Source organism: Perognathus longimembris, chromosome 13, assembly GCF_023159225.1.
Source record: "Perognathus longimembris pacificus isolate PPM17 chromosome 13, ASM2315922v1, whole genome shotgun sequence".
Classification (NCBI taxonomy): domain Eukaryota; kingdom Metazoa; phylum Chordata; class Mammalia; order Rodentia; family Heteromyidae; genus Perognathus; species Perognathus longimembris.
Window position 1 is genome coordinate 52,631,848 of NC_063173.1, and position 23,576 is coordinate 52,655,423.

Sequence of the window (23,576 nt, forward strand, 5' to 3'; positions counted from 1 at the left end):
GACCTAAGTTTGGGTCACACATCAAATAGTGGCAAAAGCCATTTAATCCACAATTAGCTCATCTATTAACCTGAAGATAACAAGGTTTACAGAAGCCTGGGGCACTGAAGAGACATCCTGCAAGATGATAGATTAGACTATGCTTTTGAGAGTTGATTATTTCAGTCTCTGATTCATGGAAACTGATACTTGTTAAGAATTCGCCATAGGCAGTTAGACTTGTGCCTGTAATCCTACCTGCTCAGAAGGATGATATCTGAGGATTATGGTTTGAAGCCATCCTGGGCAGGAAAGTCTATGAGACTTATCTCCAATAAACTACCAAAAGGCTGGAAGTGGAGCTGTAGCTCAAGTCTTGTTAGAGTGCTGGAGTATTAACCTTGAGCTAGCTCTGGGTCAGCACTCAGTCTGAATTCAAGCCTGAGGAAAGGTGCGCGTGCGCGTGCGCGTGCGCACAAACACATACAAATCCATAGGCATTGTCTTCTCACTCATCCTTTTCTCTTGTGTCTCTAAGCTGGTGGAGAACTGTGTTTGCCTCCTTCGGAATTTATCCTATCAAGTTCACCGGGAGATCCCACAGGCAGAGCGTTACCAAGAAGCCCCTCCCAATGTTGCTAACAATACTGGGCCCCATGCTGCCAGCTGCTTTGGGGCCAAGAAGGGTAAAGGTGAGTCCTAGGTCCTTACTCTGTGCTCTTCAGTGTGGGACAAGGAAAGGAAAGAACTTAGTTTTAGGAACTTGCACACAGTATGGGATTTTGCCTGCTCAAGACTGTCTTTTGCCCTGCTGCTGCTCTTTCCTTTGTATTTTCTGTTTCAATTGTGATGGTGGTGGTGCTGGTGGTGGTGCTGGTGGTGCTGGTGGTGGTAGAAGATCAGTATCAGTGCCTGTTACAATAAAGTCAGCTAATCTGGGGCCTTCTCCATTCCCCCTTTGGGTTTCCTCTGTTTTCATGTTTCTTTTCTGTGCTTTCCTGCTTACTTGCCTGTGATCCTGTTGACATCTTTCTCCCGCTTTTCTCTTCCTTCATTTATCTCCTCTGCTTTCCTTGGTGGTGCGCTGGAAGATGAGTGGTTCTCCAGAGGTGAGTGGAATCTTTGAAGCCACCTGTCTTCTAATTTGCATGTTTTGGTTGTGGCTTCCCTAGTATTTCCTTGATTAACCTTTCTCTGTGGATGCATGTAGGAAAATTCTGTTGAGCCCTCTTCCCACTAATTTGATTTCTTTTGAGCTCATGGCTAATGGCATGCTATTTCTAAGTAGCAATGTTATCAGAACTCAGTTCCATAGCTGCAAGACTGGTCACCCTTGTGCCTGTTTGCTGCTTGTTTTCTGTCCTTTGTTTCTGCATAGTCCCTGCTAGGACACGTGTGGGTGGGCCTCCTTTTGGCCTTTTTCATACGTCTTTGATCTAAGGATCCTGACTGAAGAATGAAAAAAAAAATGCATTGTGAACTATTCTTTCTCCCTATCTTTCTCCACCCTCACCATTTCTGCAGGGAAGAAGCCCACAGAGGATCCTGCAAACGATACTGTGGATTTCCCCAAAAGAACTAGTCCTGCTCGAGGTAGTTTTTGTTTCCCCCGCCCCACCGGCCCCCCCCCCCCAAGTTTCCCAAGGTCTTAAAAACATAGTCACAGATACAGTATCTGGGCATGGCAACAACTGACTTTGTGCAATATGTTTACTGTTTTTATTTTATTTATTTTTATTTATTTATTTATTTATTTATTTATTTATTTATTTTTTTGGCCAGTCCTGGGCCTTGGACTCAGGGCCTGAGCACTGTCCCTGGCTTCTTCCCGCTCAAGGCTAGCACTCTGCCACGTGAGCCACAGCGCCGCTTCTGGCCGTTTTTTCTGTATATGTGGTGCTGGGGAATCGAACCTAGGGCCTCGTGTATCCGAGGCAGGCACTCTTGCCACTAGGCTATATCCCCAGCCCCTTTTTTTTATTTTTAACACGGTAAACGCGACAGTGAAAATATTGGGAAATTTTGTAGTTTTATACCAGTGACCTCCAAAGGACTGCTTGTTTTTTAGGCAGCGTTTCAGGTTATGTGAGGATAAAGAAAAGCCCTGATGGTAGTCTAGAGCAGGAAACTTAACTACCTTACGTTGTCACTGGACTTTTGGGAACATAAACCTTAGTATTTATTAAAAGAAGTTCCCATCATAATTTAGATTTTTGGAATCACGGTTTTGATCACTATGACGCTCACAGTTGTCCCTGGATGTGAAACATGTAAATATTATTAAACCTATGATGATCTCTTACTTTGTAACAGTAATGATAGGGAGAAGGATTGGTTTAAATTGTAAGTAATTCATTTGACATGAGGAATTTTTTTAAACCCTGAGTGCAGTCAGTCAATGAGCTAAGTGAATCTCCGGAATGCTTGTGGTAGAACCAAGGCCAAAATAAGCTGTGGGGGGAAAAGGGTAAAGAGGAAGGAGAGAGATGAACAGAACCTGATGAGCCAATGTATACTGTTCTGATTTTACCGTGGACTAAAAGTCCTTTTTTTTTTTTTCTTCTGGTCCTGAGGTTTGAACTTAGGGCTTTACACTTGCGAGGCAAGCGTTCTACCACTCTAAAGTAACACTTTTAACCCTACCATGAATTCATTCTTATGAAAGCAAGAAATCACCCATATGTGATAATGCATATTTATAATCTCAGGACACAGGAGGCTTAGGCAGGAGAGTAAAGAGTTCAAGGCCAGCATGTGTTATATAGCCAGACTCTATCTCAAAGAAAGCAAAACAAAACCCAAATCTTGGGAGATAGAGATAAGATTGTACTTCAAAGCTAACAAAAAAGTTAGCAAGAGTCTTATCTTAAAAAACAAGATGTGCTTATGAAACTGTAACCGCTCTGTATATCACCTTTATAAAAACCAACAACAGAGGCTGGGAATATGGCCTAGTGGTAGAGTGCTTGCCTCATATTCATGAAGCCCTGGATTCGATTCCTCAGCACCACATATACAGAAAAGGCCAGAAGTAACACTGTGGCTCAAGTGATAAAGTACTAGCCTTGAGCAAAAAGAAGCCAGGGACAGTGCTCAGGTCCTGAGTTCAATCCCCAGGACTGGCAAAAAACAACAACAACAAAACTAACAACAACAAGGTGTGTGGTGGCATGCACCTGTAATTGCAGGAAGTTGGAGGCAGAGAGAGAAGAGAATCAGCCTGAGGTGAGACCAGTCTGGGCAAAAGTGTGAGGCCTCTTGATCTAAAAAAAGATAAACAAAAGCTAAAAGGTTTGTAGCTTGGCTTAAATAGTAGAGTTGCTTGGCTAGTAAACTTGAATTTGAATCCTTGAGTTTAAACCCACTACCACAAAACGAATGAATGAATGAGTAAAGTGATAGAATGAAGGCCCTGAGTTTTGTTTTTAGGAGCATAAGTCCCCTAACCCATAGTGATAAGGCTGGACTCTATAAACAGCCAAAGCCTGGTTTGTTGGTAGTGATTGGCCTCCTGATTCTGCCCTCCTGGTTCTTTCTCATACAGGCTATGAGCTTTTATTTCAGCCAGAGGTGGTTCGGATATACATCTCACTCCTTAAGGAGAGCAAGACTCCTGCCATCCTTGAAGCTTCTGCTGGAGCCATCCAGAATCTGTGTGCTGGGCGCTGGACAGTGAGTGTTTGTTGGAAAATGGATTTGCAGGTGGGACAACTTAGATCACTGGTTTGTTGCCATTTCTAATCTGTTCTGCTACTTCCATGTGCTGCTTAGTATGGTCGATACATCCGCTCTGCTCTGCGTCAAGAGAAGGCTCTCTCTGCCATAGCTGACCTCCTAACCAATGAACATGAGCGAGTAGTGAAGGCCGCCTCTGGAGCACTGAGAAACCTGGCTGTGGATGCTCGCAACAAAGAGTTAATCGGTGAGAAGCCGAATGCCAGGGAGTGTCTAGCATTTTGTGTATAATCTACCGGGTGCTTATTAGCAGTATATTTATTAAAGTCACAGAAGGGAAGGCTGGGGTTATAGCCCTACAGTTAATATGTCTGCACACTGTTGAGAGTTCATCATTTAATGGTTCTTAGATAAGAACTTATGCTCTTAGGGGGGAAAAGAAGACTATTCCTTGTGAAGTCCTTGTATTGTTATTCGTCATTGTTGAGCCCTTTTCTGTGTCTTCTCCCTTCTATTTTACCAAGGCCCTTTTTTCCTCCCTTTTATTTTTTTATTAAATTTTATTGACAAGGGGGGTACAGTTACATAATAAGGTAGTGAGTACATTTCTTGTGATATCTATTACACCCTCATTTTTCCCCCTTTTAATATGATAAGGAAACTGCGGGTCATGAAAGTGATCTGAAGTTTGTAATGACTGCTGTATTGAATTTCCGGAGTATTAAATAGTTCTGAGATTATTGGAGAGGACTGGATAGCACATTTGATGTGTTCAGTAACCACATTATAAATGTGATTGAAAAAGAGGGGGAGAAATGAAGGACAGACAGTACTGCATGTCTGTTTCCTGTCCTCTGATATGGTAATCCTATAGCACAATGAAAGGATTCATATGGACAGTGTCTATACTTCATTTGATCAGTATGTACCATACAACTCATCATGATGTGACTCTGCGTTTCCTCCCTCCATGCATCTCTCTCTCATACTACTCTAGGTAAGCATGCGATTCCTAACTTGGTAAAGAATCTGCCAGGAGGGCAGCAGAACTCCTCCTGGAATTTCTCTGAGGACACTGTGGTCTCTATTTTGAATACCATCAATGAAGTTATTGCTGAGAACTTGGAGGCTGCAAAGAAGCTTCGAGAGACACAGGGTATTGAGAAGCTGGTGTTGATCAACAAGTCAGGGTGAGTCACAGCTGGAGAAATTTGACTATGATATGGGCTTGCTAGATTGAAGGAACTTTGCTTTTCTGCCTCCTGGGAGTATTTTCCCTTATTTCCCTTTGCCTGTGAAGTATGAAGTTATTGCTCCTCTTTCCTATTAATACTGATGTATAAATTGATAATAGACTCTTCAAACAAGAGTAGTTTAGTATTTGGGGCAGAATACAGGATTTGGTAAAATACTGATTTTACCCCTTTCGGTATTTCTGTTCATATGTTGTTGGAGGGTATTGGTGCTAAGCTTTATTCCTGCTCATATGTCCAAGTTTCATGTGATGTTACTTTCTTCAAAAGGAATCGCTCAGAAAAAGAGGTTCGAGCAGCAGCACTTGTATTACAGACAATCTGGGGGTATAAGGAACTGCGGAAGCCACTGGAAAAAGAAGGATGGAAGAAATCAGATTTTCAGGTACAATTCTGGAAGCCAAGACTCCCCCCCCCGCCCCCCTTGGATTCTAGTTAATACTTCTTCGCTTTTTTTTCCCCCCTATTTCACCATCATCCCACTAAATGTGCTTTTGACCCAAGTCTTTCAGTTAGTGAGGGATTGCTGCTACTGAAATAGCTGTAGTCTTCATGCCCTCACTTGCAGCGAGTGCTGGTGGTAATGAATGATGACTCTTAAGACTGTCTCAGTCTATCCTGACACTTTCAAAGAGTTTACTATTCTCTGAGACTGTCTTTCCTTTGAATATAGCATAAGTGTTTGGAATCTTTGTACTACTTCTACTCAGGAATACAGATAGAAGCTCATTATTTCATTATGTAGGATATTTATTCAACCAAATAGGTGTCCTTTTCTTAAGAGTTATAGTTGTGGGGCTGGGAATATGACCTAGTGGCTAGTGCTTGCCTTGTTTACATGGAGCCCTGGGTTCGGTTCCCCGGCACCACATATATAGAAAATGGCCAGAAGTGGCGCTGTGTGTGGCTCAAATGGCAGAGTGCTAGCCTTGCGCAAAAAGAAGCCAGGGACAGTGCTCAGGCCCTGAGTCCAAGGCCCAGGACTGGCAAAAACAAAACAAAAACAAACAAACAAAAAACAAAAGAGTTATAGCTGTTAATAGGAACTCAGATGAAACCCACTAGGGAATAAGGTATGAATGAGAGGTCGCAGGGAGTGGAGGTGTGTGCATGTGAAAACAGACTGAAGGAAACTCATGCTTGAGGTGCAGAGTTGGGGGGAAATAGGAAATACTGGGGGAGAGATTTTAAAATATGTACGTGGAGTTCATATTTAATATTCTATACCATTGCCCTTTGTTTGTTCCAGGTGAATCTAAATAATGCTTCTAGAAGCCAGAGCAGTCATTCATATGACGATAGTACTCTCCCTCTCATTGACCGGAACCAAAAACCAGGTATGGAACTCAACAGGCACACCTTTCTTCTCTTAGCCATTCCTAGCTTTCCTTTTTTTTTGGCCAGTCCTGGGGCTTGGACTCAGGGCCTGAGCACTGCCCCTGGCTTCTTTTTGCTCAAGGCTAGCACTCTGCCACTTGAGCCACAGCGCCACTTCTGGCCATTTTCTGTATATGTGGTGCTGGGGAATCAAACCCAGGGCCTCATGTATATGAGGCAGGCACTCTTGCCACTAGGCCATATCCCCAGCCCTCTAGCTTTCCTTCTTATTGTGGGGAGAGGGACCAGGTGGCTTTGATCTTGCTAGGTAGCCCAGACAGTCTTTGAATTCACAGTCTTGTTGCCTCATTCTCCTGAGTGCTGAGATTACAGATGTGCCCGACCTCACCCAGCCTCTGACTCCTCCTTTTCCTTAATGAGCTTATTAAGGAAAGAAATAGAGTACATATTTGTTCTGAATGTGTCAGCCATTGTGAGAGGACAATTATGCTTTGCTTCAGGACTATAAACCCTTTAAGTTTTATGGGATAAAATGTCTTGCTCTATAGCCCAAACTGGCCTTGAATTCCTGTTGATTTTGGTCTCAGCCTCTTGAGTGTTACAGGTGTGCATAAGAGCCTAGATCTGAACAATGGAATTTAAAATAGACAATTAATTAGCTTGGGTATCATTGCTCTTACTTTTTCTCATGAACTTAAAGTTACTAGGAAGCGAGCCCTAGTAGTTTCTCTTTCTTTCCTTTTAAATTCTTACATAATACTAAGTAGTATAGAGAACCAGAAAACCATTACTATATTAAACCCTTTTACCATATAGGCAAACACAGTTTTCTTCAGGAGATGACTCATACATTTTGTTTTGTAAAATTTTCCTCTTTTACTTAACTCATAAGTTATACATTTATTATCTTTTTCTTTGTGTGTGTGTGTGTGTGTGTGTGTGTGTGTGTGTGTGCCAGTCCTGGGGCTTGAACTCAGGGCCTGGGCACTGGACCTGAGCTTTTAAAAACTCAAATCTAGTTAGTACTGCTACCACTTTGATACACCGCTGCACTTCTGGCTTTTTGGTGCTTAGGGGATAAGAATCTCATGGACTTTCCTGCCTGGGTTATCTTGAACTGCAGTTCTCAGATCACGGCTTCCTGATAGCTAGGATTACAGACATGAGGCATGCTATTTTTGGGGGTGGGGGGTGGGGGGTGGGGGGTGGGGGTAAGGGTGGGGTTGGCATGGGGTTTGAACTTAGGTCCTGGGCTCTGTCATTGGGCTGTGTTGCGCAAGGTTATGGTTCTACCACTTTGAACCATAGTGCCACTTCCAGTTTTCTGGTGGTTAATTGGAGATAAGAGTCTCATGTACTTTCCTGTCTGGGCTGTCTTTGAACCACGATCCTCAGATCTCAGCCTCCCGAGTAGCTAGGATTATAGGCTGGTGCCTGGCTATTATTATATTTGATGGTGTTCTTGAGGTTTGAACTGAGGAGTCTTAGGCTTGCTAGCAAGTGCTCTACTGCTTGAGTCACTATCAGTCCTAGATCTTTATAGTCTCTATTCTTGCTCTTCTACCTTCCCCCTTTCCCTTTCTTCCTTATCCCCTTCCCTGTTATTCTCCTTTTCTCTTCTTTCCTCCTTCCCTATTTTCTCTTTTTCTTTCCTTTTCTTTTTGGGTGATACTGGAGTTTAGATGCAGGGTCTTCTGCTTGCAAACAGGCATTCTACTGCTTTACCACTGAGACAAAGTCCCCAGCCTTTTTTTTTTTTTTTCTTAGTGATATTAGGGCATCACTCAGGCTATAAGATTTTTCTACCACTGAGCTGAATCCCCACTGACTGGATTATAATTTTTAAGACCATAGAGGAGCCTTGGCTGAATAATTTTCAAAAACTACTAGCATAGATGGAGGTGTTTCTCATATGTAGATTCTGTAGGGATCTCTCAAAGTCCCTTAAGTGCTGGTTACAGCTATAAACTTGTGATTAGTGCTGAGCACTTAGAGTGCTAACTAAAAATTTCAATGAAGGAAGGGAAGGAGAACAATTTATACTGTGCATACATTTTGAAAATCTAGTTTTTAACTTGGATATCTTTCTAATTCCATATAGATAAGAAACCTGATCGGGAAGAAATTCAAATGAGCAATATGGGATCAAACACAAAATTATTAGGTAGGTGGTTTATTACTGCCTAACAATATGGAATACTATTGCATTGGGATGCATAGACCATTACTCCACTGTTTTCTTTTTTATTTTTGTGGGTCATGGGGTTTGAACTCAGGGCTTGGGTGTTGTACCTGAGCTCTTTGCTTAAAGCAAAGTGCCATTTCCAGTTTTCTGGTGGTTAATTGGTGATAAGAGTCCTCATAGACTTTCCTGCCTGGACAGCTTTGAACTGCGATCCTCAATTTTCAGCCTCTTGAGTAGCTAGGATTACAGGCATGAGCCAATCATTAGCACCCTGCTTACCGTAGTGTTTTCTAGCACTCTCATTTATCATCCTGGAAGAATGTTGGTTGATTATTTCCATTTGGAAGTATGTGGCGAACTTTAGTAAAACTTGATTCATCTCTTTTTTTCTACATTTTCATGTACGCAGACATTTCAGGAAGTCTCCTTATGCTTCCCCCGCCATTATAGAAGCCAGCTTATATGTCTCCAGTTAGCCCATCATATTCTGTGCCAGTCTCTCTTTGTCTTTTCTCCATGTACTTTTCCAGACTAGCTGTCCACTTGCTGTTCCATCTTTTCATTCTGCATTTAAAAACAACTTTGCTTCTACTGAAATGCTCTTCACATGTGCTTTTCTAAATTCTCTTTATCTCCAAAGGCTTTATTCAAGTGACTATTTTCCTTTGTTAGGGCCTTCCTATTGCAGCATCTATGACTTATTTTTTTTCCCCCTCTGAGACTGAGTCTTGAACTCCTTACCTGATGCTTCTGCTCATTGGCTAGTACTCTATCAACTGTGCCACACCTCCAACTCCTCTTCATTTCAATACCCCATTAAAGACCAATCTCTTCAGTTTAGCCTGTTTACTATGTGTCATAATCTGGGTGTTTTGTTTTGTTTCTGCAATGACAGGGACAGAACCTAGGGCTTAATGCATACCCCAGTCTTGGGTCTTTCATATATATATTTCTTCCTCATATTCAAGTTCCTTTTAAGTCTGGGGCCATCAGACTTTAATGGCTTTTGAAACATTAGGCAAAGCTAAGTTTCCAACGGCAATGTCTCCTTCCTTCACACGTATCTGCTTGATATATATTGTATATTAGATGAGAATATAAAGTTTCTATGTATTTTTCTTTTAAATTTTAAACTAGATAACAACTATTCCACACTGAATGAAAGAGGGGACCACAACAGAACACTGGATCGATCTGGGGATCTGGGTGATATGGAGCCATTGAAGGGAACGCCCTTGATGGTAAATCTCTTTTATATACTGTTATCTATCTAAGGCTGGTTCTGTTTTGGATCCTGTGTATGATTTATGAAATAGGAAAAAAAAAGGAAAAGGTATGAGGGGAAAGATAGCATCTTTTTCTGGCTGGAATTTTCCAGGAAAAAGAAGGTTTATTTATTTATTTTTCCCATCTTGGGATTTCTTGGGTCATTACTCTGTACTGATTGAGTTATGGGGAGGGAGGTAACATCATATGGTGGTGCTACTGATAGAACTAACACCAACTAATCTATCATATATCACCCTCTTCCTGCCTATTCGTGAATGTTTCATCTTTCTTTTACTATCATCGTGTTTGTTTGAATTGATGAATTTTGAGATTTTCCCCAGGTCTGGTACACACCCACGAGGTGCTTCTCACTCCTCTCATACTAACAAATGGCATGTGTTCACACAGCTGGACGAGGGGCAGGAATCTCTGGAGGAAGAGTTGGTTTTGGATGATGAGGGGGACCGGGTTTCTTACCCTTCCATGGTATGTCCTCCAGCCACTCCCAAAATGCTCCTTGAGGAAGGAGGTTCCTGGATGCCAGCGGTTTGCCAATCATACTGATCTGATCAGGCCAAAGACACTAGTCTTGGCCATGTGGGGCCGGGGTGTTCTGCTTCTATGATGATTCCTTCTTCAAAGGCTGGGACGTGCAGCTGGTGGTCTGATTCTCCATTTGTGTGGTGCTTTCATTCACTTGCCCAAATTTGCTCAACTGTCTTTTTTCAGGTCGTCTTATTAACATCCTTATTAACATCTTTTTTTTTTCTTTCTCTCTCTCTACAGCAGAAGATTTAGAACCATTATCTCTGCTCCATCTGGGCTTATAATATATGTACTTTTATTTTTTGGTGGTGAAATGGACTGATGATTTTTTTTTTTCCCTTTCTTCGCTGGACTATTGTGCCAACTGCCAGGCCGCCTCCTGCCCTTTATAGCCCAAAGTGGCTGCCTTCATTCCATAAATTTCCAACTTCTTCCATTGAAGTTTCATTGTCCTGTCCTACCCTGGAACCCCTCCAGTTTCTCCCAAGAAAGCTGACTCAGTTATTTGCAAATCTTGAGAAACTGCTGCACATTAGCTCTTTTTGTCAGATCTCCCTGGAACTTTGTGGTCTTGTGTGGAGAAAAGGGAGAGAGTGCAAATCTTCACTGGAAGCTGTGGGAAGGATTGGAAGTTACATGCTCTATATGCAATGTCCAGCAATCTGAGAAACTGGTGATTCTTAAGATTATTTTTTTTCTGGTGAGGAAGGGACTTTTTCTTTTTCTTTTGGAGAATGGGAAGTATACGTTCTTTCCATACTCCAGTGGTTATTTTTGAAGCAAAGAAGGCTGGCACATTCTACCTGGCAAAAGCCTTCGAGTCAGTGAAGGTCTCCTAGAACTGAGATCGAGAACCCAAGAACTCTTGCTTGCTCTGCTCTGCAGCTGGCGCCATCAAGGATCTACAGATTCCCTCTCTTCTGTGAGCCTCAGGCCAACCATGGGCTGCTTCCATTGCCCTTGACCAAGGCTGTCCTTAACCCTCTTCTCCCACCCAGTGCTAAGTCTGGTAACTTGGCCTGGCCATTTGCAAGAAACTGTATATGTATACATAATATCAAGGAAGACTTTATGGCTGAGAGGAGCAGAAAGATGTCTTTTGGGAAGAAGAGGAACTTCTAGGAGGAACTAGAAGGAATGTACATGAAGTGGTTAGTCTGAAACTGTCAGGAAGCTTCAAAGCTGGCTCCCCTCTCTCCGCCCGCCCCTCCCCCCCTTCTCCCCAGTCTCTCCCTTTTCTTCCCTTATAGGCCCATCCTCCTTTGCCTCTTTTCCTGGATTGGTTGGCCAACTATAGGACTTGATGTACATAACTCCTGTCCCCTTTACCCGTACAAGGTGGGGATTGCTCCTGGCTTCGCCTCTTCTTTGTGCCTTTGGCCTGGGGTGTATCTCCTCCTTCCCTTCCATGTGCCTTTCTTTACCTCTGCAGTCTCATTTCTCATGATTTTGCCAGTTAAATTTTGTTGCTTTCTTATCCACTGTTGGCCCTCAATAGCAGAAAGGAGAGGCGACCTAGAGAACCTCAGATTCCCTATTGCAGATTGGTGTAGCTTTTCATTTCAGCCATACCAAGCTTGTGCTCAAGAGCATGTCATTGAGATTTTATTTAAAAAAAAAAAAAGTCTCACCCTGTTGATCTCAAAGGGGAATTTGTGACAGGAGTGAGTGTACAATTTTTACTCCTTAGCTACCAAGAATTGCTATCATCTCTGAAGAAGTTTTAGGGCATATAAGGTGTCCCCAATTTTTCCCTCTTCCCCAGTATGCTCGCTCTCACTTTAGTGTTTATTTAGGTTGGGCTAGAGGAATCAGCTGCTATGTGGGTTGATTTTTTTTTTTCCTTTTGAACCTTTTCCTTATTTGCCTTCTATTTTCCTTAATCTAAAAGCTCTGTTGAAAAATTCAACTGGAATTCTTTATCCCTCTCTTCCCCTTTCCTTAATATATTGAGGCTATGGGGTAAGAGAAAAGTGCACAACCCGCAAACCCCTTTCCCCATGCATTAACCTCCTTATTTTGCCCCTTCCCCCATTTCTTTCCTCTTCATCCGCCTTTTCTGGCAAGAAGGAGCCCTTTGCTCTTGGCCCCTCAGAGCGTACTGCACAGGGGAACTTGCCCCATTCACACCTGGCTCCACTCTTGCTTTCCTCTTGTCCTCCTCTGCTCTTCCTGGTGCTCTTTTTTCTGGGTGGGGTGTGGGTCATAGAATAGCCATGGCTTTGGGGACCTTACACTCCCCCCCCCCCTTCATTTATATAAACACTAAACTTTCAATTCCAGAGAACCAAAAATCCCACCTTCCCACCGAACACTACTAAGGGGCATGTCTTCTGCTCCATCCTTTCCCTTCTTTTTCTTTCTCTCTTGTTAATGCTTTTAAAAACAAATGAGTTTTTTATATAAATAAAGTTTTTAAAGTGTGTATGTGGGAGGTCTGTGTCATTTCTTCACTTCAAGCTGTATTTCTTCCCTCCTTTTCATCTTGGTTACTTCCTTATGTGTCAGTCAGTGTTCTTTTTCTTTCCCGAGCAACCAGAAGGAGATTTTACCAGGATGGGTTTATTTTGAGCTCAGTCCCAGCTCCTATCAAGCAGCATTCTTTTTAATTATATGTAAAACATTTTTCCCCCCACTGCAGAGTCTTAACAATTACATGTGGCTGAAATAGAGCATGAGGAACTTATTGGTAACTTAGAGATAGGAAACTAAAGTGTAAACAGTTAATGGCTTCCTTCACTGAGATCCTGTGCATCATTTGGCAAAACTGACATTGAACAATGCCTTCTACAAGTACTTCATGGCCCTCTTGAACATCACATTGTTAGTAGAAGATAAGAAGCTAGCAACTCTAGTCACCATCCTAATAAGAAAACTGTAGAATTTTAAAAGGCTTATATATGTATGTATTGATCACTGGGCCATATTGTTGATTCTCAGGCTATATGTTATAGTTTAGGCTATTTATTTGACAGGATATCTTACTAAATTGTGTTGGGGAGGGACTAATAAATACTTGTTAGATTAGCAGGGATTGTCTTTACTGCAGATGCCAAGGATTAAGTTTTACGAGAAAGGACTTATTTTTCTGGGGCCCTTATGTCCTCTCATATAATTTAAAAATCTTAAAAGTTTTGTGTAAAATGCTCTCTGTATCCTCAAATCTTTAGATTAAAATTATACAGCTGCTTCTGATGGCCCTGTCTCATTTTGTTGAACTAGAACTTGGGTTTGAGAACTTTGTTGGGTTAGGGAGAGCAGGAAATCTCATCCCTGTAGGTGTGCCAATTGAAGGCTTCATTTGTGACTGATAAATTAGTCTTAAAAGGATGAAGTAAAACAGCCATTAGAATTTCAGGGAGCGTTGGTAGCTCCATTTGAGATGGTTTTTCATCTGTGTAGAAAAACATGGGTAGTGGTATTTTATTTCCATTACATTCCTTATTATTATTACTTTTTTTTGGCCAGTCCTGGGGCTTGTACTCAGAGCCTGGGCACTGACTGTAAGCCTCTGCTCAAGACTAGCAGGATTCTACCACTTGAACCACATCACCACTTTTTTTTTTCCGGAGTATGTGGCACTGAGGAATCGAACCCAGGGCTTCATGCATGCTAAGCAAGCACTCTGCCACTGAGCTACATTCCCAGACTCATTCATTATTATTCACTCTTCTTTTTTCTGGATTGTTGCATTTGTTTTATCTCACTTGAGAAATATGCTAAGCATTGTTGTTGAGGTTAATTTAGGTTAAAGAATAAAACAGATGGGACCTTAATCGTAGATTGCAACCCGTGAGAATTCTATGTAGCTAAGATCTGTGACTTTTTTTTTAATTGAGGCATATATCCTATATACCACAACTTATAATCTTTCTACTTCAGCCTCCTGAGTATCTGGGGTTATAGGTCAAGCTAGGTGTTTGGTTCAAGCCTGTAATTCCAATGCTTGAGAGGCTGAGACAGAAGGATCATGAATTTGAGGCCAGCCCTAGGCAACATAGCAAAACTGTCTTTAAAAAATGGGATTGCAGTTACATAAGTCAGATAATGAGTACATTTTTGACAGTGTCACCCCTTCCCTTGCTCTTTGTTTTTCCCTCCTGTTCCCACCCACAAGTTGTATAGTTCATTTAGAACATATGTTTAGTGAGTACCACTGTGGCATTTGTTTATCCTTTGTCCCTCCATTTTTGTGTAAGCAATTCTTTTAAGCTTTTTGGTAATACTTGTTCACACCAACCATCAGAAATCCTTTGAATTTTGTCAGGATTTGCCCACATGCTTGAATATAATTTATTTACTAATTTTTGTGCCAGTTCTGGCACTTAAACTCAAGGCACTTTCCCTTAGCTCTTTTGCTCAACACTGGTGTTCTATCATTTGAGCCATACCTCCACTTCCTGTTTTTAGTGATTAACTGGAGAGAAGAGTCTCAGACTTTCCTGCCTAGTTTGGCTTTGAACAGCAGCCATCATATCTCAGCCTCCCAAGTAGTTAGGATTACAAGTTGTGAGCCACTGGCACCTGGCTCAAAGATCATTTAAAGCTATTTTTCTGGAAGTTGCTTAAGATTATGATGAATGATTGGCCTCAACAAAGCACTGTGTGTGTGTGTGTGTGTGTGTGTGTGTGAGAGAGAGAGAGAGAGAGAGAGAGAGGCAGCTATTTGCAGTGAAGTGTTGTGATACACATTCTGACAGAGCTCAGATCTATGACCTCATTTGGTCACTCTTTCTGGCTAAACTATAGTATTGTGTTATGACATAGAAATTTCTCACTGGGAAGAACTAAGGACTAATCTATTTTGCCCAAGGACCGTTTTGTCCATTTTTATATCTAAAGGTTCTTGGTACTTTCAGTAGAATTACGGACCAACTTAGAGTTTAGAGCTTAGCTTTATGACCTGAGCAAGTATGTAAGAGTACCTAAGTTGTGTGCTGTAAATACTGATTTCCAGAGGGTGAGTGAGGTGTAGCTCAGAGTGCTTGCCTAGCCTGTGTGAGGCCTTTGTGTTTTTTCTATGGAAATGGATACAGTAGGTGGGACTCAGATATGAAATGATCTATGTGGACAGTTGCTTGAGATGGTATCCAGAGCCACTAGTTCCAACTCAGCAGCAATACTTGTTTTATAGTGGTTGGAGATAGTGGATGGTGTTAATGTGGAGAGAGAACTAAAGGAGGTGATGTTTGTCTTAAAGGAATGACTTGGATAGCATTTTGAGAGGCTGGTATGTGGCATCTGGGTAGGAGAAACATCCTACAACCCATGCAGGTAGTACTCAGGCTGCTGAGGGGAGAGTGACTATGATGCTCCTGGAGGTATTGATTGATTGATGCATTCATTTATTACTTTAACTGTGAAGCAAATGGCCTCATTGTCTAAAGCCAGAGAAGAGATCACCTCCGGAGAGAAGTTCTCAGGAAAGCCCCAAATTAAGAAATTGCTAGGAGCAAACTTTTTTCATAAAACAGACCTCTTGGCTTCCCTGCCATCTAATTGTGTCACCTAAAGCATTCATCCTTCAGATATTCCACCAAGAATTTAGTGGAAGACATGGATGGAGAGAGCTGGAGGAAGAGAGGTAGGTAGAACATGGTTATAATAGTCACAGTGTTCTGTTTACATCATTATGATCTGACTTGAAGTTTTTCACCTTTTAGGCAGTATATAGTGAACTGTTTCAAGCTATGGATGAGTGAGTAGATAGTCAAGAGCTTTCTGTTTTTTTCTGGAATTGTAGGAACTGTAAAATGTTTTTTTTAATTTTATTTAATTTTATTTTTTAATTTTTATTTTTTTTTGGCCAGTCCTGGGCCTTGGACTCAGGGCCTGAGCACTGTCCCTGGCTTCCTTTTTGCTCAAGGCTAGCACTCTGCCACTTGAGCCACAGCACCACTTCTGGCCATTTTCTGTATATGTGGTGCTGGGGAATCAAACCCAGGGCCTCATGTATATGAGGCAAGCTCTCTCGCCACTAGGCCATATCCCCAGCCCTGTAAAATGTTTCTGTAAGCATGTGACAACTGGTTTTTTGTTTTTTTTATTACCTGGGTGAATGTGCTCTCTGTGCATCTCTCTTCCTTGGTGAAAAACATAGGCTCTTCCTTTTTTTTTTTTTGGCCAGTCCTGGGCCTTGGACTCAGGGTCTGAGCACTGTCCCTGGCTTCTTCCCACTCAAGGCTAGCATACTCTGCCACTTGAGCCACAGCGCCGCTTCTGGCCGTTTTCTGTATATGTGGTGCTGGGGAATCGAACCTAGGGCCTCGTGTATCCGAGGCAGGCACTCTTGCCACTAGGCTATATCCCCAGCCCAGGCTCTTCCATTTTTATTGAGGGCACAGAGGGATTTATTTCTTACCTTGATCTTTTCTCTAGTGCTAACAGATAAGTCTAAATGCCATAAGTATTTTTACCTAAGGAAAAGAAGTGTGGAATACCTGTCATGTTCTAGTCCTTTCTTATTTGCTTTTCGTTCTCACTTTAATCCTTTCTAAGGTTTGGCTTCCTTTCTTTTTTTTTCTTTTTTTTTTTTGCCAGTCCTGGGGCTTGAACTCAGGGCTTGAGCACTGTCCCTGGCTTCCTTTTGCTCAAGGCTAGCACTCTACCATTTGAGCCACAATGCCACTTCTGGCTTTTATCTGTGTATGTGGTGCTGAGGAATTGAACCCAGGGCTTCATGCATGCTAAGCAAGCACTCTACCTCTAAGCCACATTCCCATCCCCGGCTTCGTTTATTTCACAACTCATTCTTGTCAGAGTCAGGGGCAAGAAGAGTGTGGTATGAGTATTTAGAACTAATTTAGGCTGCTATTTTGGTGGTATGCTGGATTAAATAATCCCTTTCAGCTGGAGCAAGTAGAATACTGGGTAAATATATTTATAAAAATAACTTTTTAGGCCAAGGTGCCAGTGTTGTGCCTGTAATCCTAGCTACTCAGGAGATTGAGATCTGAGGATAAAGGTTCGAAGCCAGCATGGGCAGGAAAGTCTGAAATTCCTATCTGCAATAAACTACACCCCTTCCCCTCCCTAAACAAAAAAGCCACAAGTGGTGCTGTGGCTCAAGTGGTAGAGTGCTAGCCTTGGGCAAAAAAGCTCAGGGACAGAGCCTTGGTGCTGAGTTCAAGCTCCAGTACCAGCAAACCAAAATGAAACTTTTTTGGTTTGAGAAGGGTGTATGTGGTACAATTAGTAGAACACATACCTGCTTAGCAAGTGTGAGGCCCTGACTTCAAACCCCAGTATCCTAAAACAAACTTTTTTTTTGGTGCCAGGGATAGAACCCACATTGGAGAGACACCATAATACTGAGCTACATCCCCAACTCTGAAAATGTGACTTTTTTTCTCTTTTTTTTGGTTTGGGGTTTAAACTTTGGTTCCCTTTGCTTTGAGTGTTCTAATTGTTGAGCCACACCTCCTGCTTTATTTTCTGCTTATAGTTTTTGAGCTCGAGTCTCCCTGGCCAGGAAGGCTTTTCTGTGATGCAGACTTCCTGGTAGCAATAGCTAGAACACCTGGTGCTCCCCACTGAAGCCCAGCTCTTCAGTTCTTCAGTAAGAAAGGGTCTTGCAAATTTTTCTTCCTGGGCTGGCCTAGAACCTTGATACCAACAATCTCAGCAACCTGTGCCTGGCTAAGAAAATACTTTTAAAAAATTAAAAAGATACATAATTGAATGTATTTTATCTTGGCAGAAAACATTAAATATAGCTAAAGTTGAAAAGTATAGTCCCTAAATAAAAATAAGTGATCTTTATACCCCCCAAAACTTTTTTTTTCCTGTTGGTCATGGAGTTTGAACTTAGGGCCTGGGTGCTATTTCTGAGCTTTCTCACTCAAGGCTAGTAGTGTTCTGCTGCTTTGAGCCACAGCTCGACTTCTAGTTTTTCGGTGACTAATAATTAGAGATAGGAGTCTCACAGACTTTCCTACCCAGGTTGGCTTCAATGGCAATCCTCAGATTTCAGCCTTCTGAGCAGCTAGTATTATAGGTGTGAACCATTCATTTTTTAAAAAAGAAATATTCTTTAAGGTTTCATAGGTGAACAAACATATCTACTACTCCACAATTATCATTTTCTTTTTTCTGCTATTCAAGTAAAACAACAAAAAATACTCATAAACATTGCTGAAGAGGCAAAAAAGTTAGCAACCTGCTGTTCAAAATGAAGCCAGAGCTGGAATTATCTGTTAAGCAGCTTTTCCACCCGAGTTGCCCAACTCAGCAGAACTAACATTTCTACAGACCATGTGAAATGGTGATGAGAATTCTAGAAGGTTCCCACATGAAATGTCTTACCCCTCAGTGTAAGGACGAGTAGAAAGATGTAAAGATGTAAACTGTTTCCTAGAAGGGGATGGTAGGACTTAACTTTTCTCCGTCTTAGTACTAGTTGGAAGAAAAGATGTGAATTCAGTCTTTTTTTTTTTTTTGGCCGTCCTGGGCCTTGGACTCAGGGCCTGAGCACCTTCCCTGGCTTCTTCCCGCTTAAGGCTAGCACTCTGCCACCTGAACCACAGCGCCCCTTCTGGCCGTTTTCCATATATGTGGTGCTGGGGAATCGAACCAAGAGCTTCATGTGTAGGAGGCAAGTGCTCTTGCCGCTAGGCCATATTCCCAGCCCCGAATTCAGTCTAAATTTAGGCTCCCTGTGTGATTCAAAAACCTCTAGTGGGGACTTTAAATTGGTACTCAGGTGATACCTCCACAAATTTTCTAGATGCTAATGTAATTTTAAAGCATTAAACCAATTTCCATGGGTCAGCTTTCAAGGCAACCGAACAGCTTTGTTCAAAAAATTTTAAATACACAAATATGGCGGCATGAGTAAAAATGGAAACAAAATGCTGACCTTCAACTACTGAAGATGTTAGCATTATTACAGACTAACAAAATAGGGAAAGCTTAAGCACACCGAACAAAGATATTGATTGTTAAATAAAATAAAGTAAGACTTAGCTGTTAAAGCAATATGTAATTTGAAGGAGAGACGGACATACAGAGATACTGGACAATAAGGTCCTGTAAGTTGAAAGAATGATTGGAGCATTGGAGTCGAGTCATGAATTAAAGCAAGCTGGGTGCTGATGGTACTTGTCTGTCATCCTAGCTACTCAGGAGACTGAGGTCTGAGGATGAAAGTTCAAAACCAGCCGAGGCAAAAAAGTCTGAGATGCTTAACTCCAATTAACCAGTAAAAAGCTGAAAGTGGAAGTGTGGCTCAAGTGGTAGAGCACCGGACTTGAGTGAAAAAGCTATGGGACAGTGCCTGGGCCCTGAATTCAAGCCTCAGGACTAGCACAAAAGAAAAAGCGTTTATAAAACAAGTTTGAATGTGAGATTTAGAGCCCAACAGGCTGGGGCATGGTGGTGCATGCCTGAAATTCCAGCACTTGGGAGGCAGAGGCTGAAGGATGGAGAGGTCAAGGGCTGCCCGGCTATGCAGTGAGATTCCGTCAAAACAGTAAATCAGCAGGTTTGGTTGGGGAAAGGAAGCCTTTTTGAAATGACAGCAAACTTGCAGTTAACATTCAGGGGTTGGATTACAAGGAATATTAGTGAATTAACAGTGAGTTCTCCACAAATCTAGAATGCACTCCAGATAAGGAGAAAGAAGGAAGGAATTGAATGAGGTATGGGGATAGAGTAAGAGAATCTAGTGTATGTCATTTGGAGCTTTAGGAGGGAGATAGTAGGAGGCAACATTAAAAAAATGATGGTGAAAAAAAATTCAAATATAGCCAGGTGCCAATGGCTCATCTACTCAGGAGGCTGAGATCTAAGGATCGCAGTTTGAAGCTAGACCAGGCAGGAAAGTTTGCAAGATTCTTATCTCCAATAAACTGCTCAGAGAAAGCCAGAAGTGGTGCTGTGGCTCAAGTCGTAGAGTGCTAGTCTTGAGGAAAAAGTTCAGGGACAAGGCCCAGGCTGAGTTGAAGCCCTAGGATTCACCCCTCCTCCATCCAAAAGTTCATATATAAACATACCAAACTCAGATATAAAATGATTCATGGGCTGAGATATGACTCAGTAGTTAAAACACCTGTCCAGCAAGCACAAGAACTGGAGTTCAGTCCCTGTAATCACACACACACACACACACACACACACACACACACAACAGCTCATGTGCAGGTATCAAGTAAAATGCAGAAAACCTCTCTAGGGAGCTAGAGAGAATAACACCAAAAGAGCCAAAGTGGATAACTTCAGCATCAACAGTAAAATCTAAATCCAAACAAAACCCCAAAACCAAATGTGTCCATCAGGCTAAGAAAGGAAAAAGAACCTTTATCAAAGAAGCGTGTACCTGAGAACACTGCCTATTAAGAAAGGGCTAACAAATCAGTTGCCATAGTGTTCTGTGATCCTCCTATGAGGCTGGGGTAGGAGGATCACAAATTCAAGGCCAGCCTGTCTTCCCAACCTCTCCCTGCCCCTTGCCCCCAACACAACAACAAAAAAGGAGAAACCCCAAGCCAGGCTCTCGTACTTCATGCTTGTAATCGTAGCTGCTCAGGAGGCTGAGATCTGATTATTGTAGTTCAAAGCCATCCCGGGCAGAAAGTACGTGAGACTTATCCAGCTAAGTACCAAAAAAGCTGGAAGTAGAGCTGTGGTTCAAGTGGTAGAATGTTAGCCTTGAGCCAAAAAGCTCAGGGACAGCACCCAGGCTCTGAGTTCAAGCCCTAGGAGTAGCACAAACAACAAAACAAAACGAATCCAACAGTAGCCCAAGGGCTAACACCATTTTCAGACAGGCAGTGCATTTCCACTCAAAGGATGTCCTAGAGGTGAGAGGAAAATCACCTCAGATGGAAAATCAGGTAAAAAGACACATTGGACAGAAATCTAGTTGCTAGAAATACCAGTACGTCGTTTAAGTAGAGGGAAGTATAGAGCACTGGCAACAGTGCCATGCAGGTTGGAAGGGTGGTGAGAACATTGAAAATTTCAGGTCCTTATATTTGAGAGGAAAGTAATAATACTGTTTAAGACTTTGGTGAGAATATACATATTAGCTGGAACAAACCACTGAAATAGGTGTAGTGCATGTAAGTAGAAAGGGAAGAAGGCAGGAAAATGGGGGGTGAGGTGGGGGTTGAACTGGTGCTTCTTAGCTAAGCTCCTAGCTTTACAGCCAGAGCTACTGGATAAACACCTAGTTTTGCCTATATTCCAGTGCTGTCATGAGCACTGGGCATGTGAATAGATGTGTACACAAAAGATCAGAGATAGCTGTGTACATATGAACACATAAGATGATGCTAAGTGAAATGACTTCCAAGTCTGGGAAATAAGTGGTCATTGTTATTTTCAATGTACCATCTGAAATTATGCCACTTTCTTTTGTCTTTTTTCCCCAGGGTTTTACCCCTGATGTCACTGTGACTGATTTCGGTACCTTGGGTATTGTATATACATTTATTGGAACTAGGGATGGGAAGGAGAGCATCAAAATGGAGAGACAAAGGGTAAAAGGTGAACCAATGCAACAGCAATACTTACAAAACTATATGCCATAATCCAACTGTACAACTCATGGTGGGGGAGGGTGGGGGAGGGAAGGAGGGAGAAAAATGAGGGAGGAGGTAACAAGTTTGATAAGGTAAGAAATGTACTCACTGCCTTATGTATGAAACTGTAACCCCTCTGTACATCACTTTGAGAATAAATAAATAAATAAAATTTAAAAAGATCAGAGAGAGGAGTAAGGATACAGACAAAGGGGACAGATTAAAGACAATTTCCAAAATGCCAAGTTAATTTAAACCTAAGTGTGTTGGCTGCTCTGAATTGGTCAGCCTGGCTCAGAGACAGAAGAGCAGAACAGAATACTTTCCTATCTTGCCTCATCTCATACATGGCTCATACATGATTGAGTCTAAAGCCTTACTTTTCTGAGTAGTGTACTGTATTCTAATAAGGCTTGATCCAAATGAAGTACGGCTGGGCTGAACTTGGCTTTGCCATGATGGAGATGGGTCTTCTGTGAGGGCACATCTGTTGGCTATAGGGTAGGAGAGGTCAAGGATGAACATTGAGTTGTTGGAGCTCATTTCAGCATCATCAGTCATTTTCTGTGTTACAAGAAGGGCTTCAGGGACATTCACTGACATGTTGGATTGTTGATAATACATCACAGGATGGTTTTGTAATAGACTTTTCTTTCCTTTGTGATAAACCTGAACATAGCTACACTGCAAGCCAGAGACTTTACATGGGATCAAGATGTGGAATCTAATGTCTTATTTAAATACCTGTTGCTATTTTTTTTCCAAAGCCTATTTCTTTTCAACGAGGTTAGTGTATCATGCATGCCCAGATTGAAAGCATCTTTAAGCCTTGAAGAGTTTGTGATAACACATAGGCCGAAAAGGGTGGGAAAAGGCTTCCCCATAAAATAACATGGTTTTTCTGAATGTCTGAACTCTCAGGGAATAAGAAGTAATCTTTATTCAGAGTCCATGAGAGACAGGAAGAGATCCAATTGAATGAGAGAACAAACAAAAAAGCTACATGAATTTGTACTACTTTGCTACATTCTAACCTTGCACTGGTAATAGAGGTTACAGTGACCACAGGCTCTTGCCCTCTAGGAACTTGTGGTAAATTACTTGGCTCCGTGGACAACATTTAGAGATTAGTATGGAGGGGAAAAGATTGGATGACCAGCTAAAGGAAGCTATTTGATTTGAGGCAAGAGTTAATGGTGACTTAGACTTTTAGATCACTGTTTAGAGAAAGGTTTATCACTCTCAGGTCTATGTGATGGGGATAGCCATAGCTAATATTTAGTGCTTACTGTTCATAAGATATTTTTGTTAGGTATTTCAATTATATTGACATATAATCTTCATACCAATCAGTATGCAAGGAATGCCATGGACATACATGATAGCAAATAGTTCTGGCTTTGTGTTTAAAGCCTTTGTTTGAATTATCCCTGCTTCCTATTAGCTAAAACTTGTTAATTATCCCTGTTTATGCAGACAAAGAAATTAAACCTTGAGGTAGTTTCCTAGTTGAGGTAGTGTCCTAGGCTATGCCTAAAGTGAGAGGCAAAGGTCAGACTTTGGTCAGATTTGTTTGTTTGATTTGAAACCCTTTGTTTTAAATTACTAGTCAAGGTTGCTTCAGATGTTTAAAAGGTAGAATTGGTGGATTACAAGGTGAGAATTGGCTAGAGATGACCACTGATGGAACTAGGAAAGGGTGAAGAGTAGAGGATGCTCTCTGTATGTTTATTTAAAAGCGGAGAGTTTGAGGTGACTGCGACATTGAAGCAGAAGTTTGTTATGAGCAGTGAGATTGAGAGAGGGAGC

General features: G+C 41.8%; 1 protein-coding gene across 11 annotated transcripts in view; it reads left to right on the forward strand.

The window, feature by feature from the left end:
* The window catches only part of Ctnnd1 (catenin delta 1), a 54,733-nt gene extending 41,294 nt beyond the window's left edge, over nucleotides 1–13,439 (forward strand). For 7 of the 11 annotated variants that reach the window (XM_048359971.1, XM_048359974.1, XM_048359973.1 and 4 more), the window contains 12 exons: nucleotides 518–671; nucleotides 1,071–1,088; nucleotides 1,504–1,572; nucleotides 3,524–3,651; nucleotides 3,751–3,901; nucleotides 4,652–4,844; nucleotides 5,178–5,292; nucleotides 6,157–6,244; nucleotides 8,347–8,409; nucleotides 9,568–9,671; nucleotides 10,108–10,185; nucleotides 10,486–13,439. In XM_048359971.1, coding sequence (XP_048215928.1) covers nucleotides 518–671; nucleotides 1,071–1,088; nucleotides 1,504–1,572; nucleotides 3,524–3,651; nucleotides 3,751–3,901; nucleotides 4,652–4,844; nucleotides 5,178–5,292; nucleotides 6,157–6,244; nucleotides 8,347–8,409; nucleotides 9,568–9,671; nucleotides 10,108–10,185; nucleotides 10,486–10,497 — 1,173 coding nt within the window. In that variant the 3' untranslated portion in view covers nucleotides 10,498–13,439. Of the gene's footprint in view, nucleotides 1–517; nucleotides 672–1,070; nucleotides 1,089–1,503; nucleotides 1,573–3,523; nucleotides 3,652–3,750; nucleotides 3,902–4,651; nucleotides 4,845–5,177; nucleotides 5,293–6,156; nucleotides 6,284–6,495; nucleotides 6,825–8,346; nucleotides 8,410–9,567; nucleotides 9,672–10,107; nucleotides 10,186–10,485 lie in introns of those variants that run through there. The other 4 variants (XM_048359977.1, XM_048359978.1, XM_048359976.1 and 1 more) reach the window with 4 other exon arrangements.
* Nucleotides 13,440–23,576: the final 10,137 nt, after the last annotated feature.